The sequence below is a fragment of the Somniosus microcephalus genome, chromosome 6 (genome assembly GCF_052327205.1).
Source record: "Somniosus microcephalus isolate GS21.2 chromosome 6, FLI_Smic_1.0, whole genome shotgun sequence".
Classification (NCBI taxonomy): Eukaryota; Metazoa; Chordata; class Chondrichthyes; order Squaliformes; family Somniosidae; genus Somniosus; species Somniosus microcephalus.
This window is the reverse complement of record NC_140992.1, coordinates 14,727,973-14,743,062: the sequence shown is the minus strand read 5'-3', so window position 1 is coordinate 14,743,062 and position 15,090 is coordinate 14,727,973. Positions and strand designations below refer to the sequence as shown.

Sequence of the window (15,090 nt, the reverse complement as noted above, 5' to 3'; positions counted from 1 at the left end):
CAACATCACTAAACCAGAATATCTGGTCATTATCACATTGCTGTTTGTGGGAGCTTGCTGTGCGCAAATTGGCTGCCACGTTTCCTACATTACAACAGCGACTGCACTTCAAAAGTACCTCATTGGCTGTGAAGCGCTTTGGGACGCCCTGAGGTGGTAAAAGGCGCTATAGAAATGCAAGTTCCTTCTTTACATGAGAGGAGGAGAAAGAAATTGGAGGGGTTGAACAATTTAATACAGAACTTTGTACGAACACAAAAGGAAGCAGCTATATAAAGCATCAGCCTGACAGTGCTGTTAGTAATTAGTAAAGGGACTGGGGGTGAGGAGACAAGGTGCCAAAGCAGCCTGCAGCTTCCCATGAGCTCCATGTGCCAAGCCCTTTCTTTTTGATAGATAACGTGACAGAATGCGCACTGAGTCCCACAGCAAGGAGAGTCTCCTGTGAAAATAAGTGAATGAAAAATGGCTCCAGGCCCAGAAATGACAGGAGAGCTCAAATAATTCATTCAGCGATCTCACAGTACAATCCCTCGGCTTCACAATCGGCTTTTATGTTAGTCGGCACTGAACCATCAATGCACTTTGAGCATATGTGTGATCAAATCACACGTTAACGCTGAATTCGCTTTCCTGTTGCCCAGCACAGCACAGCACAATCACTCAGATACTGGCAGAAAGTGTGTGTGTGTGTATCTATGTTGTCTGTATGTGTGTGTCTGAGTCTGTGTGTGTGTATCTATGTTGTCTGTGTGTGTGTGTCTGTATATGTGTGTGTGTGTGTCTGCGTGTGTGTGTATCTATGTTGTCTGTGTGTGTGTCTATGTGTGTGTGAGTCTGTGTGTGCGTGTGCATCTATATCTGTCTGTATGTATGTGTGTCAGTATGTGTGTGTCTGAGTCCATGTGTGTGTGTGTGAGAGTCTGTGTGCGTGTGTGTCTGCATGTGTGTTTGTATGTGTGTGTGGCTGTATGTGTGTGTGTGTGTGTGTATATATCTATGTCTGTATGTGTGTGTGTGAGTCTTTGTGTGTATGTGTATGTGTAACTTTGTGTGTGTGTGTCTATATGTGTGTATGCTTGAGTTTAAACATTAGTGATTGTATATTGCAGCCCAGGTCTTGGGGAGTGAGCTAACCATGCAGTTGTTCCCCCATTTGTCCATCTAATGTGTAACCTGTCTTCCCATCAACAGACTATAAACTGTAGGGTTAAAAACAGAAAATGCTGGAAATACTCAGCAGGTCTGGCAGCATCAGTGGAGAGAGAAACAGTTTACGGCCCTGAATGTCCAATCGGAGACTTCCTGCGGGCAGATGCCTCCAATCGGAAAAAATCTACACCCTTACCTGCCGGCTCCATGGGTCCCGAGACTTGCGATCCTGGGCCTCTGCTGTACGAAATGCGCAGAGGCCCAGGTATCGCCGAGGTGCAGGCAGCTCGCAAGCGCCCCTGGGATCACGTGGGCCATGAGGAACCAATGGAAGAAAGGAATCCCCCTTCACACTTTTGACAGATCTTTCCGCACAGATTTGTCAAAAGTATGAATGGGGATCACTTAAAAAACACATTAAAACATTAAATACATTTTAAAACAAAAATCCCATATTTAACGTTAGTTAAAATGACATTAAATTAAATATTTTAAACAAAAATTTAATTTTTTGAAAAAAATAATTGAAGTTTTTTGCGGGGCTAAAAATAAACTTACCTTTTTTAAAAGTATTTTAAAATGATAAATGAGTGAAATTTAAAAAAAAATTTTAGACTCTTATGCTGGTAAAAGCAGGCCTTACGCTTTTACCAGGCGTAAGATTTTGAAAGGTTTTCAGCAGGTGGAGGTTGTGCAGAAGGTGGAACTCCCTACCCACAGAGGCCCTTCTCCCGGGCAGGCGGAGGATCTGTCAGGAGAATTATTCACCAATCGGAAGTGCCGGGTGTTATAAATCTCATCATTATGAAGAAACGACTCATGAAATAACACTGGACGGCCAGCTGGTGGCGCCGTCCAAGGAGTATAAATACTCGGGCGTGGGCCCAGCTTTCAAGGGACATTTTGTAAGACAGGAACTAGTGAAGTACAACTAGACCTCCATGTTCTGAAACAAGTTGATTAAAGCCTTGCTTTATACTCGAACCAAGTGCGTAGTGAGTTTTATTACGTCACCGGGTTTCAGCGCATGCGCTTCGCACGCCTGAAACCGGCACTTGTGAGGCCCCTAGGGGTGCGTACACACCTCGTGGGGGTCGGAAAATCCAGCCCAATGTTTCAGGTCGATGCACTTGTGTCAGAACAGTTCCGACGAAGGGTCATCGACCTGAAACGTTGATTCTGTTTCTCTCTCTCCACAGATGCTGCCTGAACTGCTGAGTGTTTCCAGCATTTTCTGTTTTTATTTCAGAATTTCCAGCATTTTGCTTTTGTATAAACTGTGGGGGGTCCAGCGTTTCATCCGTGCACTGACTGTCCGTGACGTTTTTGGCCATTGCGCGGGCAAGAAGTACAGGAAACTCTTTGGTATCCGGCACCGATGGGACTGGGATGGTGCCGGTTGATTAAAAATTCCGGATGACGGAGAGGGTTATCTACCGAGGCTATTTTTAACAAACAAAAATTTAAAAAATCAAGAAATGTGCAGTATACAGTAGTTGGGTACTCACTTACAGAATGTTGTGTTAAATGGATGGTGGAAGATGCTTGATTAAGTACAGTACTGCCAGTTGAGGGTAATCCATAACTCTTTAATTACTTAACAGTAAAACAAAACTTATACAGTAAACGACTGTATACAGCGCGGGAGAGTCAGACTCCTGTTATTGAGGTGTTCGGACTTCCGACAGCGCCAAGAAGCCGCGTAGTGGCAGTTTGGAGAACTACCCCCACTGACTAACTCGGCCACCGTGGGAGACTCGGACTCGGCAACATTTCCGGTTATTGTGTTGTTTTCGGAGTGAGAATTTTGCCGGTTAATAGAGAGTTCCGGATATTTAGGTGCCGTTTAAACGAGAGTTTCCTGTACAGACAAACGAGCGCTGTGCAGGCGGATTTCTAGCCCATTGTTCTTCGTGTGGCCTCAAGTCGAGATGTAATGCTGAATCTGTATAACGCCTTAGTAAGGCCACAAAAGAAAGACTGACTTGCATTTATATAGCGCCTTTCACAACCTCAGGATGTCCCAAAGCGCTTTACAGCCAAAGAAGTACGTTTGAAGTGTAGTCACTGTTGTAATGTAGGAAACGTGGCAGCCAATATGCGCACAGCAAGCTCACGCACACAGCAACGTGATAATTGTAGTGTATGTGCCTTTAAGACAGAACTACTTTTACAGCTCCTGTATACTGTAGTACCGGCAGTGACCACACCTGTATATAAGCTTTGCGCATGCCTCTGTACCCCCAGTCTTGAGACTACCCTCCTCTAGTAAATACCTGTTTATTGTTAAGTTACAGCATCCGTGTGGTTATTGAATAACAGCATACCCTCAGAATCACAGATCTAACAGTGGCGACGAGCGTCGATTCGAATCTACCTGCAACTAAAAAAAAACCAAGTCGAGGCCAGGAACACGGGCGTCGGCCACGAGCAACCGCCCAGTCGTCAGGCAGAGAGTGAACATCGCAGGGGAGGCTGTGGAGAGCCGGGCTTGGTTCCCCAGCCACGACGATCAGCAAGAGACTGACGACAGGTCCAGCGCAGACCCTTCCCAGGCAGCGGCGGCTGGAGCCGACCGACGGCGGAGAGAAAGCCAAGCAGCGTCGACGGGGTAAGACAGAGGGTGAAGCGCACAGGGCGCAGCCGGGGGTTGAAAACCGAGCGGCGTTGAGAAAAAAAAGAAAAAACAAACCGGAGAGATAGAGGAAAATGCAAGCCCAAAGTTTCTTAAGGCCAGACCAGTGCCTTATGCGATCAGACCAGCTGTTGAAGCAGAGCTGGAAGGGTTGGAACGTTCAGGAGTACTGTCCAAAGTGGACTGGAGCGAGTGGGCTACACCCATCGTTCCTGTAATGAAGAGGTCATTGAGTAATACGCCTGGGGAACCAAAGAAGGTCCGCATCCGTGGGGATTTTAAGGTGACAGTGCACCCAGTCCTTCACACGGTACAATATCCGCTTCCACGAATTGAGGATATTTTCGCCTCGCTATCTGGAGGTAAACTCTTCACCAAAATTGATCTAGCCCAGGCGTACTTGCAAATGGAGGTAGAAGAAGCTTCGAAACAATACCTTACGATCAACACTCATAAAGGTCTCTATCAATACAACCGGCTGGTGTTTGGAGTAGCCTCGGCTCCGGCTATTTGGCAAAGGGCGATGGATCAGGTCCTGCAAGGGATTCCAGGGACCCAGTGTTATTTGGGCGACATCTTGGTCACGGGCGAAAATGACGGTGATCACCTCGCCAACTTGGAGAAGGTGCTCACCAGATTAAAGGAGTATGGGCTACGAGCTAATCGCCACAAGTGCGAGTTTTTCCAGAAACAGATCTCGTATTGTGGCCACGTCATCGATGAAGAGGGGTTACATAAGTCCCCTGACAAGATTGAGGCAGTAGTCAAGGCTCCAGCACCGGAAAATGTGTCACAACTGAGGTCGTTCCTCAGGCTGGTAAACTACTACAAGTTCTTACCAAATTTGTTTACTGTATTACACCCACTGAACACCCTACTGCAAACAGGGGTACCATGGAAGTGGGATGACGAACGTAGACGAGCTTTCCAGAAGTGTAAAGAATTGATCACATCAAAAGAGGTGTTGGCCCATTTCAACCCAGCACTACCAATTTGTTTGGCATGTGATGCATCACCCTATGGTATTGGAGCGGTGCTGTCGCACAAATTCCCAGACGGGTTGGAGAGGCCAGTAGCCTTTGCATCTCGGTCACTAACCTCAGCCGAGCGCAACTACGCCCAGGTTGACAGGGAGGCCCTCAGCCTAATATGGGGAGTAAAAAAATTCAACCACTATCTGCATGGGCAGAAGTTCACCTTGCTGACTGACCACCAACCACTTGTCTCCATCTTTAATCCTAAGAAGGGCGTTCCAGTGATGACTGCACAACGGTTACAAAGATGGTCCCTGTTTCTAGGGGCGAATCAATATGAAATAGAATATAAAGGCACGAAACAGCATGGGAACGCTGATGGGCTATCGCGCCTGCCACTGCCTACTGTGGAGGAAGCACCAGCAGTGGACCCTATCGAGATATTTTATTCGTCAATAATTGAACGATTGCCAGTAACGAATGCGGATATAGAGAAGGAGACCCGCAATGATCCGACGCTGTCTCGGGTATATGGTTTGACGGTGAGGGGATGGCCAACACATGGCGACTCACTGTTGCCAGCATTCTCATCTAGAAGAGAACAGCTGTCAGTATGCCAGGGGACAGTGATGTGTGGATCCAGAGTGGTGATTCCACCCAAGTTAAGGGAGAGTGCTAAATGAGCTACATGAAGGTCATCTGGGGGGAGTGAAAATGAAAAGCCTTGCTAGGGCTTATGTGTGGTGGCCGGGAATCGATCAAGAAATTGAAGACCTAACTAAGAGCTGCTCAGGATGCCAGAAGGTCCAAAATGCACCACCACATGCCCCTCTACACCCATGGGAGTGGTCCTCCTCTCCATGGCAACGGGTGCATATTGATTTCGCTGGGCCATTCATGGACTCAATGTTCTTAATAGCAGTGGATGCTCATTCAAAGTGGCCTGAGGTGATAAAAATGTCTTCAACCACTACAGAGAAAACGATTGCAGTCCTACGGACCATATTTGCCAGAAACGGTTTGCCAGAGCAGATTAGCTCTGATAATGGACCACAGTTTGTGTCCGAAGAATTTCAAAAATAATGAGAAGGAATGGGGTAAAGCATTACACATCCGCCCCGTATTATACAGCCACCAATGGATTGGCTGAGAGGTTCGTACAAACCTTTAAGAAGGCGATAAAGGCCATGTGCGACGAGGAAATTCCACTACAGCATAAGATGGACAATTTCTTATTAGCCTACCGAAACGCGACACATGCAGTTACCAACCAGACCCCGGCCATGATGTTCTTTAACCGAAGGTTGAGATCTCGTCTGGACTTGCCCAGACCAAATGTGCGAAGAAATGTTGAGGACAAACAATTCCAGCACATCAATGAGAAGCCGACAAGGAGCTTCAATGTAGGACAACCAGTCTTGGCCCGTGACTATCAAACAGAGAAATGGCAACCCGGAACGATATGCACAAGGCAGGAGCCATTAATGTACACAGTGGATGTCGGGGAGAACATTGTGAGACGCCACGTTGATCAGATCTTAGCGTCACAGGAACGAGTCAACCCCATGTCTCGAGTACCTGGGGATGAACCCGACATACCGGTAGCATCTACCTCAGAACCAGTAGCAGTGGAACCCGATGAACTACCCGATGAAAAGGGGTCAGAATCGCCTCTGCACCAAGAACAAGAACCTCAGGAAAGGCGCTATCCCGAAAGGGTCAGGAAGCCGCCCCAAAGACTGAATCTATAAATGGACTATTGTTGTTTAATGTACATGTTAAAGTGTTAATTGTTATTTGAATATTAGGGGTACTACTAATCTAAAAGGGGAGGAATTGTAGTGTATGTGCCTTTAAGACATAACTACTTTTACAGCTCCTGTATACTGTAGTACCGGCAGTGACCACACCTGTATATAAGCTTTGCGCATGCCTCTGTACCCCCAGTCTTGAGACTACCCTCCTCTAGTAAATACCTGTTTATTGTTAAGTTACAGCATCCGTGTGGTTATTGAATAACAGCATACCCTCAGAATCACGGATCTAACAATAATGACCGGATAATCTGTTTTAGTGATGTTTATTGAGAGATAAATATTGGCCCAGGACACTGGGGAGAACATCCCCTGCTCTTGAAAAATCAAAATATTGCCATAATAATTGGAACTCCCTCCAGCAACCATTTCATTCGTAGAATCATAGCATCCTACAGCAACAAAAGAGGCCATTCAACCCACCGTGCCTGTGCCGGCTCCTCTCCAATTCGTCCCACTGCCCCAACTCTTTCCCCACAGCCCTGCAATTTTTTTTCCTTTTCAAGCATTTATCCAATTACCTTTTGAAAGTTATTATTGAATCTGCTGCCACCACCCTTTCAGGCAGATCATAGCAGCTCATTATCATCTTAGCTGCGATGCCCCCCATAGTCGAATAGCCTGGCACGGGTCCCTCAGGGTGATGGGGGTTATCAGGAGAACCGTATCCCAGCACGGGGCCGATGCTTTCGGGAGAGCAGGGAGGAGGGAAATAGGAAGGATGACGGAAAGAAATTAGTTATGAGGAACTGAGGTGAAGAGAAGATCCTACACCGAGTATTACACATGGCATAAATGTTATGCGCTTAACAGGATCGGCAGCTTTCTGTGAGGAAGTTTAACGATGCGCTGGTGTATAACACAGTACTCTGTAACATGCTTGCAAGCCAAATGAGTTTCATTCAACCATGAGAATCGAGCAAATTGGTTAAGGGCCCAGGAAAAGGTTGGGAACCGTGGCTACTGAAAGGTCATTTGGGAGGGAATGGAATTTCATTTGTTTTTCTTGGTTCTTTGCAGGAGCGACCGTGCTCGTTGGTTCACAGCCCTGGGGCAGAACAGCGCTGAGAGACAACACCCAGACAGGACAAGTAAGTGCGCAGCCGAGGGGGGGGGGGGGTGGGGTGGACCGGCTGGGGGAGGAGGTGGGGGTGGGTAGTGGAAGAAGTCGGAGAACGATTGCGGAGAAGAAGCCAGCGATTGCTGCTCACGCGCTGCCACCCACTGGATGCCGGGGAGAACTGCGGCTTCTGCATTCCTGCCAGCCACACGCTGGAAACACCTCGTCAGCCATTGATAGAGAAGGGTCGAACTTCTAGTGGGACTCCTCGGCAGAACCGGGTGCATTCGGTTCCCTCGCAGCGGATACCTGACAGAACTTCATTCTGGAGAGCAAACCTGAAAGACAACATCATTCTGGAGATCTCTCAAACCGGGTCATAAAAGAAAGACTTGCATTTATATAGCGCCTTTCACGACCACCGGACGTCTCGAAGCGCTTTACAGCCAATGAAGTACTTTTGGCGTGTAGTCACTAGTTGTAATGTGGGAGACGCGGCAGCCAATTTGCGCACAGCAAGCTCCCACAAACAGCAATGTGATAATGACCAGATAATCTGTTTTTGTTATGTTGATTGAGGAATAAATATTGGCCAGGAGACCATGGATAACTCCCCTGCTCTTCTTCGAAATAGTGGCCATGGGATCTTTTACGTCCACCTGAGAGAGCAGACGAGGCCTCGATTTAACGTCTCATCTGAAAGACAGCACCTCCGACAGTGCAGCACTACCTCAGCACTGCACTGGGAGTGTCAGCCTAGCTTTATGTGCTCAAGTCTCTGGAGTGGGATTTGAACCTGCGACCTTCTGACTCAGAGGCGAGAGTGCTGCCCACTGAGCCACAGCTGACATTATGATGTCATTAGTGATTTTTTTTTTACATATTACATAGAATTTTATGGCACAGAAACAGGCCATTCAGCCCAACAGGTCCATGTCGGTGTTTATGCTCCACACGAGCCTCCTCCCACCTTTCTTCATCTCACCCCATCGACATATCCTTATAGTTCTTTCTCCCTCAGGTGTTTATCTAGCTTCCCCTTAAATGTATCGATACTATTCACCTCAACCACTCCCTGTGGTAGCAAGTTCCACATTCTCACCACTCTCTGGGTAAAGAAGTTGCTCCTGAATTCCTTATTGGATTTATTAGTGATTATCTTATATTTATGGCCCCTAGATTTGGACTCGCCCACAAGTGGAAACATCCTCTCTACGTCTACCTTATCGAACCCCTTCATAATTTTAAAGACCTCCATCAGGTCACCCCTCAGCCTTCTCTTTTCTAGAGGAAAGGAGCCCCAGCCTGTTCAGTCTTTCCTGATAGTTGTCCTCTCTCAGTCCAGGTATCATCCTTGTAAAATCTTTATTGCACTTTCCCCAGTGCTTCTATATCCTTTTTGTAAAAGGAGGCCACCACTGTGCACAGTATTGCAAGTGTGGTCTCACCAAGGGTCGACACAGGTTTAACGTAACTTCTCTCTTGGATTCTGACCGGTCTGACCAGATGCTGTTTCTTTAAAGCTGCCACACAAATATTGAGTATTTGAAGGGTTAAACAGTTTGCTGGCCAAATGGCACCTGACCATATTGGGTCGATTGGGCTTATACTCGCTGGAGTTTAGAAGAATGAGAGGGGATCTCATTGAAACTTATAAAATTCTAACAGGACTGGACAGACTAGATGCAGGAAGGATGTTCCCGATGGTCGGGGAGTTCAGAACCAGGGGTCACAGTCTAAGGATAAGGGGTAAGCCATTTAACTGAGATGAGGAGGAATTTCTTCACCCAGAGAGTGGTGAACCTTTGGAATTCTCTACCACAGAAGGCAGTTGAGGCCAATTCATTACATATATTCAAGAAGGAGTTAGATATATTTCTTAAGGATAAAGGGATCAAGGGGTATGGGGAGAAGGCAGGGACAGGGTACTGAGTTTGGATGATCAGCCATGATCTCATTGAATGGCGGAGCAGGCTCGAGGGGCCGAATGGCCTACTCCTGCTCCTATCTTCTATGTTTCTATGATTCTATGTTCTTTCTCTTCCTGGCAGCCCTGACCCAAGTGGAGATCACCAGAACGTACCCGGCCAAACAGCCTGACGAGCTGTCCCTCCAGGTAGCTGATGTGGTCCTGCTGTACCAGACCGCGGAGGACGGTGAGTGTTATACCCTGTGCGCTTTCGGATGCGACAGAAAGGGGTGGTTGAACTATGTGGGCCAATGTCTATCCGGAGGAGGGGGTTGTTGATGGGGCTCCTCGCTCTCTGGCACCGTAGCGGGATCTTCTGCCCGACTACCACGAATCTCGCATCACCAGAACAGGAATAGTGCTGAGAAAATTGCCGGTGTTGTGTACCGACAGAATTACATTTACAACAGAAACAGGCCATTCGGCCCAACTGGTCCATGCCAGAAAGAAAAAAAGAAAATGCTGGAAATACTCAGCAGGTCAGGCAGCACCTGTGGAGAGAGAAACAGAGTTAACGTTTCAGGTCGATGACCCTTCGTCAGAACCCTTCACCCTCTTCCACCTCACTTCATCTCATCCTATCACCATATCCTTCTATTCCTTTCTCCCACATGTATTTATCTCGCTTCCCCTTAAATGCATCTCTGCTATTCGCCTCAACCACTCCCTGTGGTAGCGAGTTCCACCTTCTCACCGCTCTCTGGGTAAAGACGTTTCCCCTGAATTCCCTATTGGATTTATTAGTGACTGTCTTATGTTTATGGCACCTTGTTTTGGTCTCTCCCCCACAAGTGGAAACATCGGGGGAAAAATTCAGTTGTTTGCGCCTCCCGTTAGCGCCTTAAGAGGGCGCTAATGGGGCGCAAAGCAACTAGCGCCCGGGCGCAGCAATGTTTGCGGCGCTCGCGAAATTAACTAGACATTTTGCGGCGGCGCTAAACACTACCGCCACGATCTCCTGCGCCGACAGATCGTGACGTCAGTCGAGTGCGCAACGCCCCGTTAGCGCCCCGGACCGGATATTGAGTGGCGCCCCCGGCCTTACCGCCTGCCGCTAGCAACGACAGGTTGAGGGGAGCGTTTTGCAGTCAGGAAGGGACTGGGGGAGCGCTATTTAAAGGCGACCGCTTCCTGCCTTTTTTTGTTGGTGACATTTTTGCACCACGCATTCTGAGAGAGAGAGAGAGACTTCTGGAGAGAGTCAACGCTGTGTGAAGGAGTTTTGGGTACTGAGCAGCACTTTGCAGGTTCATTTTGATTTGCCCTTCCTTGCTTCGCCAGCGCTCTGAGGCAGTGCCTCGCTCCTCGGCCTTTGCGCCTTAAGACAGGTGTGAAGCGCCTGATTTAGCGCTCCAATCACCTCCAGGGGCGATAAAAGCCAAGTTTACCGTTGGAGGCGATAATTAGTGCCAGGCGCTAAACTTTGCGCACGTCTGATAATGGCGCCCCAAACGGGGCGATACTGAATTTTTCCCCCATCTTCTCTACATCTACCCTATCAAACCCCTTCATAATTTAAAGACCTCCATCAGGTCACTTCAGCCTCCTCTTTTATGGAGAAAAGAGCCCTGGACTGTTCAGTCTTTCCTGATAGTTAAAAGCTCTCAGTTCTGGTGTAAATGTTCCCCTGGCTACGATGCAAGTAAAAGCTTGGCTGTGCCAGCATGGTGGTTATGGTACAAGACTAAGAACATCAAATCCCACCACAGCTTTAAAGTTGAGTTCAATAGTTGTAATTTATAAAAGGTGGTAGATTGCCTTAAAAAAAAAACCCTTAACACAGTTCATCATTGTCCCTGAGGGAAGGGAAGGGAACCTGCCGCCCCTCCCTGGCCTGTGATTCCTGTCATAGGAACAAGATGAGGCCATTCAGCCCCTCGGGCCTGCTCCACCATTCAGTTAGATCATGGCCGATCTGTATCTTGACTCCATCTACCCGCCTTTGATTCCGCAACCCTTAATACCCTCACCCAACAACAATCTATCAATCTCAGTTTTGACATTTTCAACTGACCCCCACCCCCAGCCTCAAGAGCTTTTTGGGGGAAGAGAGTTTCCAGATTTCCGCTACCCTTTGCATCAAAGATTGCTTCCTGGCAGGGCAGAAATGTATAAAAATAATTGTAGAGTACCATCACAAGAACTGGATCAGCTCAAGATGAAGGTCCAGCCCCCAACTTCTCAGGACAACTAGAGATGGCCAGTGAATGCGACCGTGCCAGTTTCAGCCTCAACCTGAGAACAAATGGGAAAAAAAGTCAATTCCTCCTCTACCTCTGGTCCCCAATCCCTCTCCCTCCCTCCTTCATATGCTCTTACTCTATTTTATCTGGAATTTTCTCCCCTCAAAAAGCCTGTGGACGCTGGGGGACAATTGGAGCTTTCACGACTGAGATCAATAGATTTTTGTTGGGTAAGGGTATCGAGGGATATGAAGCAAAGGCGGGTAAAGTGAGTTGAGATACAGATCAGCCATGGTCTATTTGATTGGAGGAGCGGGCTCGAGGGGCTGAATGGCCTCCTCCAGTTCCTATTGAACTTGCTTTTCTTGCAGGCCATTAGCTCTGAATATGTTGTCCCGCTCACTCTTCCGGCTCTCCCTGCATCTCAGTCATGCTGAGGTCAACAGGCGATGCGCGGTTTCCTACGTACGCTTGTTCTAGCCCAGGGCTCTCCCGTGCTGTTCCTGGAGCAGCAATAATGGAGGGCGAGCAGGAGGCCACCCGCCCATGTTCTCAGCTGGCGCGTGGCATGTGGTTCAGGGGTGGGTGTGAGCATTACACAAGGAACAAGAGAAACCCATTCAGCCCATCAAACCCCATTTCTTCCACACGAATCTGTAGACAATCCACTTCACCTTAGACTCTACCCAACATCTCCTGACAGGTTGGCAACATGTCTTTTTTTTAATCATCAAGCAAAAATCTAGAATATCTGTATGGCCTCACATCCTACTTCTATACAAGGTGTACATTCTTTTTATTCATTCACAAGGCCAGCATTTATTGCCTGTCCCTAATCTGAGTGGCTTGCTCGGCCATTTGAGAGGGCTGTTAAGAGTCAACCACATTGCCCTTCGATTCCCTCTCTCTCCCTCTTCGATCCTCTCTCTCCCCGCTTCGATCCTCTCTCTCTCCCTGCTTCGATCCTCTCTCTCCCCCCCTTCGATCCTCTCTCTCCCCCCCTTCGATCCTCTCTCTCCACCCCTTCGATCCTCTCTCTCCACCCCTTCGATCCTCTCTCTCCACCCCTTCGATCCTCTCTCTCCACCCCTTCGATCCTCTCTCTCCACCCCTTCGATCCTCTCTCTCCACCCCTTCGATCCTCTCTCTCCACCCCTTCGATCCTCTCTCTCCACCCCTTCGATCCTCTCTCTCCACCCCTTCGATCCTCTCTCTCCACCCCTTCGATCCTCTCTCTACCCCTTCGATCCTCTCTCTCTACCCCTTCGATCCTCTCTCTCTACCCCTTCGATCCTCTCTCTCTACCCCTTCGATCCTCTCTCTCTACCCCTTCGATCCTCTCTCTCTACCCCTTCGATCCTCTCTCTCCCCGCTTCGATCCTCTCTCTCCCCCCCTTCGATCCTCTCTCTCCACCCCTTCGATCCTCTCTCTCCACCCCTTCGATCCTCTCTCTCCACCCCTTCGATCCTCTCTCTCTACCCCTTCGATCCTCTCTCTCTACCCCTTCGATCCTCTCTCTCTACCCCTTCGATCCTCTCTCTCTACCCCTTCGATCCTCTCTCCTTCGATCCTCACTCCCCTTTGATCCTCTCTCCCCCTTCGATCCTCTCTCTCTCTCCCTTTCGATCCTCTCTCTCTCCCCTTCGATCCTCTCTCTCTCTCCCCATCGATCCTTTCTCTATGCTGAGCGTCTGGAGTCACATATAGGCCAGACTGGGTAAGGACGGCAGATTTCCTTCCCTAAAGGGCATTAGTGAATCAGATGGGTTTTTATGACAATCTGGTAGTTACCATTAGTGACACTAGCTTTTTATTCCAGATTTATTTATTGAATTATAAATTCCCTAGTTGCCATGGTGGGATTTGAACTCATGAACAAACAAATCATTAAGTCCAGGCCTACATCGATTGCTAGTCCAGTGAAAGAACCACGAAGCTACCGTTTCCCTTTTCCTGGCCCCAGCTTCCCTCAACATGACAACCGGTGGGATTAATACCCTGATAAGAATGTTGATCAAGGGCGCCAAAGGAACCCTGAACCTTTCACCTTAACCCCTCGTCCACGAACCTTCTAGAGTGCACCATCCGGTCGATGTCTGGGTGCTAATGATGCCTAAATTGGGCGGATGTGTTTTATTACAGCAACCAGTTCAGATTAGAGGAGCATTTGCACCACTCAACCTCCCATCTGGATCCACACAAACTACCAGCTAAACAAATGAGCCCTTTCTTGCCAGTTATCAAAGGAGAAAGTCCGACAACACAGCTATGAGCTAGCAATTATTTAGTAACCATCAAAGTACGGTTAGCAGCACTGGAATTTAAACATTGAATGTCAAAATAATTACTGGACAGATGAAATAAATAACAGAGGTTACAGAGTTATATCCCAGTCATTCACAGTAACAGCTTCCTGATTATAAACCGACAGTGGGGACCGGTGTCTGAGACTGATGTAAATTTTTGAGATTAATTGAAAATTAGACTCCCATGATAGCTGACAAGTAAACAGCATTGGATAGCCTGTCTAGTGAATAGGTTGAAGTCAATATGCTTGTAGTTAGCAATGTTTCCAGAATTTATAAGCCTGAAAGGGCAGTGGAATCAGCTCCCATAGTAACTTTCAAAGGGAAATTGGATGGGTACTTGAAAAGGAAAATAGTGCAGGGCTCTGGGGAAAGAGCAAGAGAGTGGGACCAATTGGAGAGCGCTTTCAAAGAGCCGGCACAGGCACAATAGGCTGAATGGCCTCCTCCTGTGCAGGAGGAATCTATGATTCGACGACCTCAAGCGCTAGCGTGGATACATTGGTTGCCTCGCCTCTCTCTGGGAGGATAGTCTTTGCTCCCTGAGACTTATCCCAGTGATGAACCTCTATTTGTAGAGGTGTTATCCGTTCCTTCTGGAGCAGCTGCTCCTGGGCAAATTCACCATCCACTGGTAGCTGTATCTTGACTTGCTGGCTTAAATCTAACCGCCCTTGTTCTTCGAGAAACTTTTACAATTAATAACAGATGTGTATCTGCCTATGTCTGGCTGGTATAGCCATACGATCCTAACTTCTGTAACCTTTCTCTCGCTGTGTCGGAGGGGCACTTTCTGATTTTGCAGAGACATCTTTCTATATTTACTAGACAAAGAACTCCTCCATCTCCTGCACCTCCTCCATCTCCTGCACCTCCTCCATCTCCTGCACCTCCGACGCCTAATCCACCTCCGACACCTCCTCCATCTCCACACCTCCTCCATCTCCTCCACCTCCTCTACCTCCGACGCCTAATCCACCTCCGACACCTACTCCA

The 15,090-nt window shown here is 48.0% G+C and overlaps 1 protein-coding gene across 3 annotated transcripts in view; it reads left to right on the top strand.

The window, feature by feature from the left end:
* LOC147115490 (rho guanine nucleotide exchange factor 26-like) overlaps positions 1 to 15,090 on the top strand; it is a 256,726-nt gene that overhangs the window by 232,970 nt on the left and 8,666 nt on the right. For all 3 annotated transcript variants that reach the window (XM_085989758.1, XM_085989755.1, XM_085989756.1), the window contains 2 exons: positions 7,596 to 7,666; positions 9,687 to 9,791. In XM_085989758.1, coding sequence (XP_085845884.1) covers positions 7,596 to 7,666; positions 9,687 to 9,791 — 176 coding nt within the window. The remainder of the gene's footprint in view (positions 1 to 7,595; positions 7,667 to 9,686; positions 9,792 to 15,090) is intronic.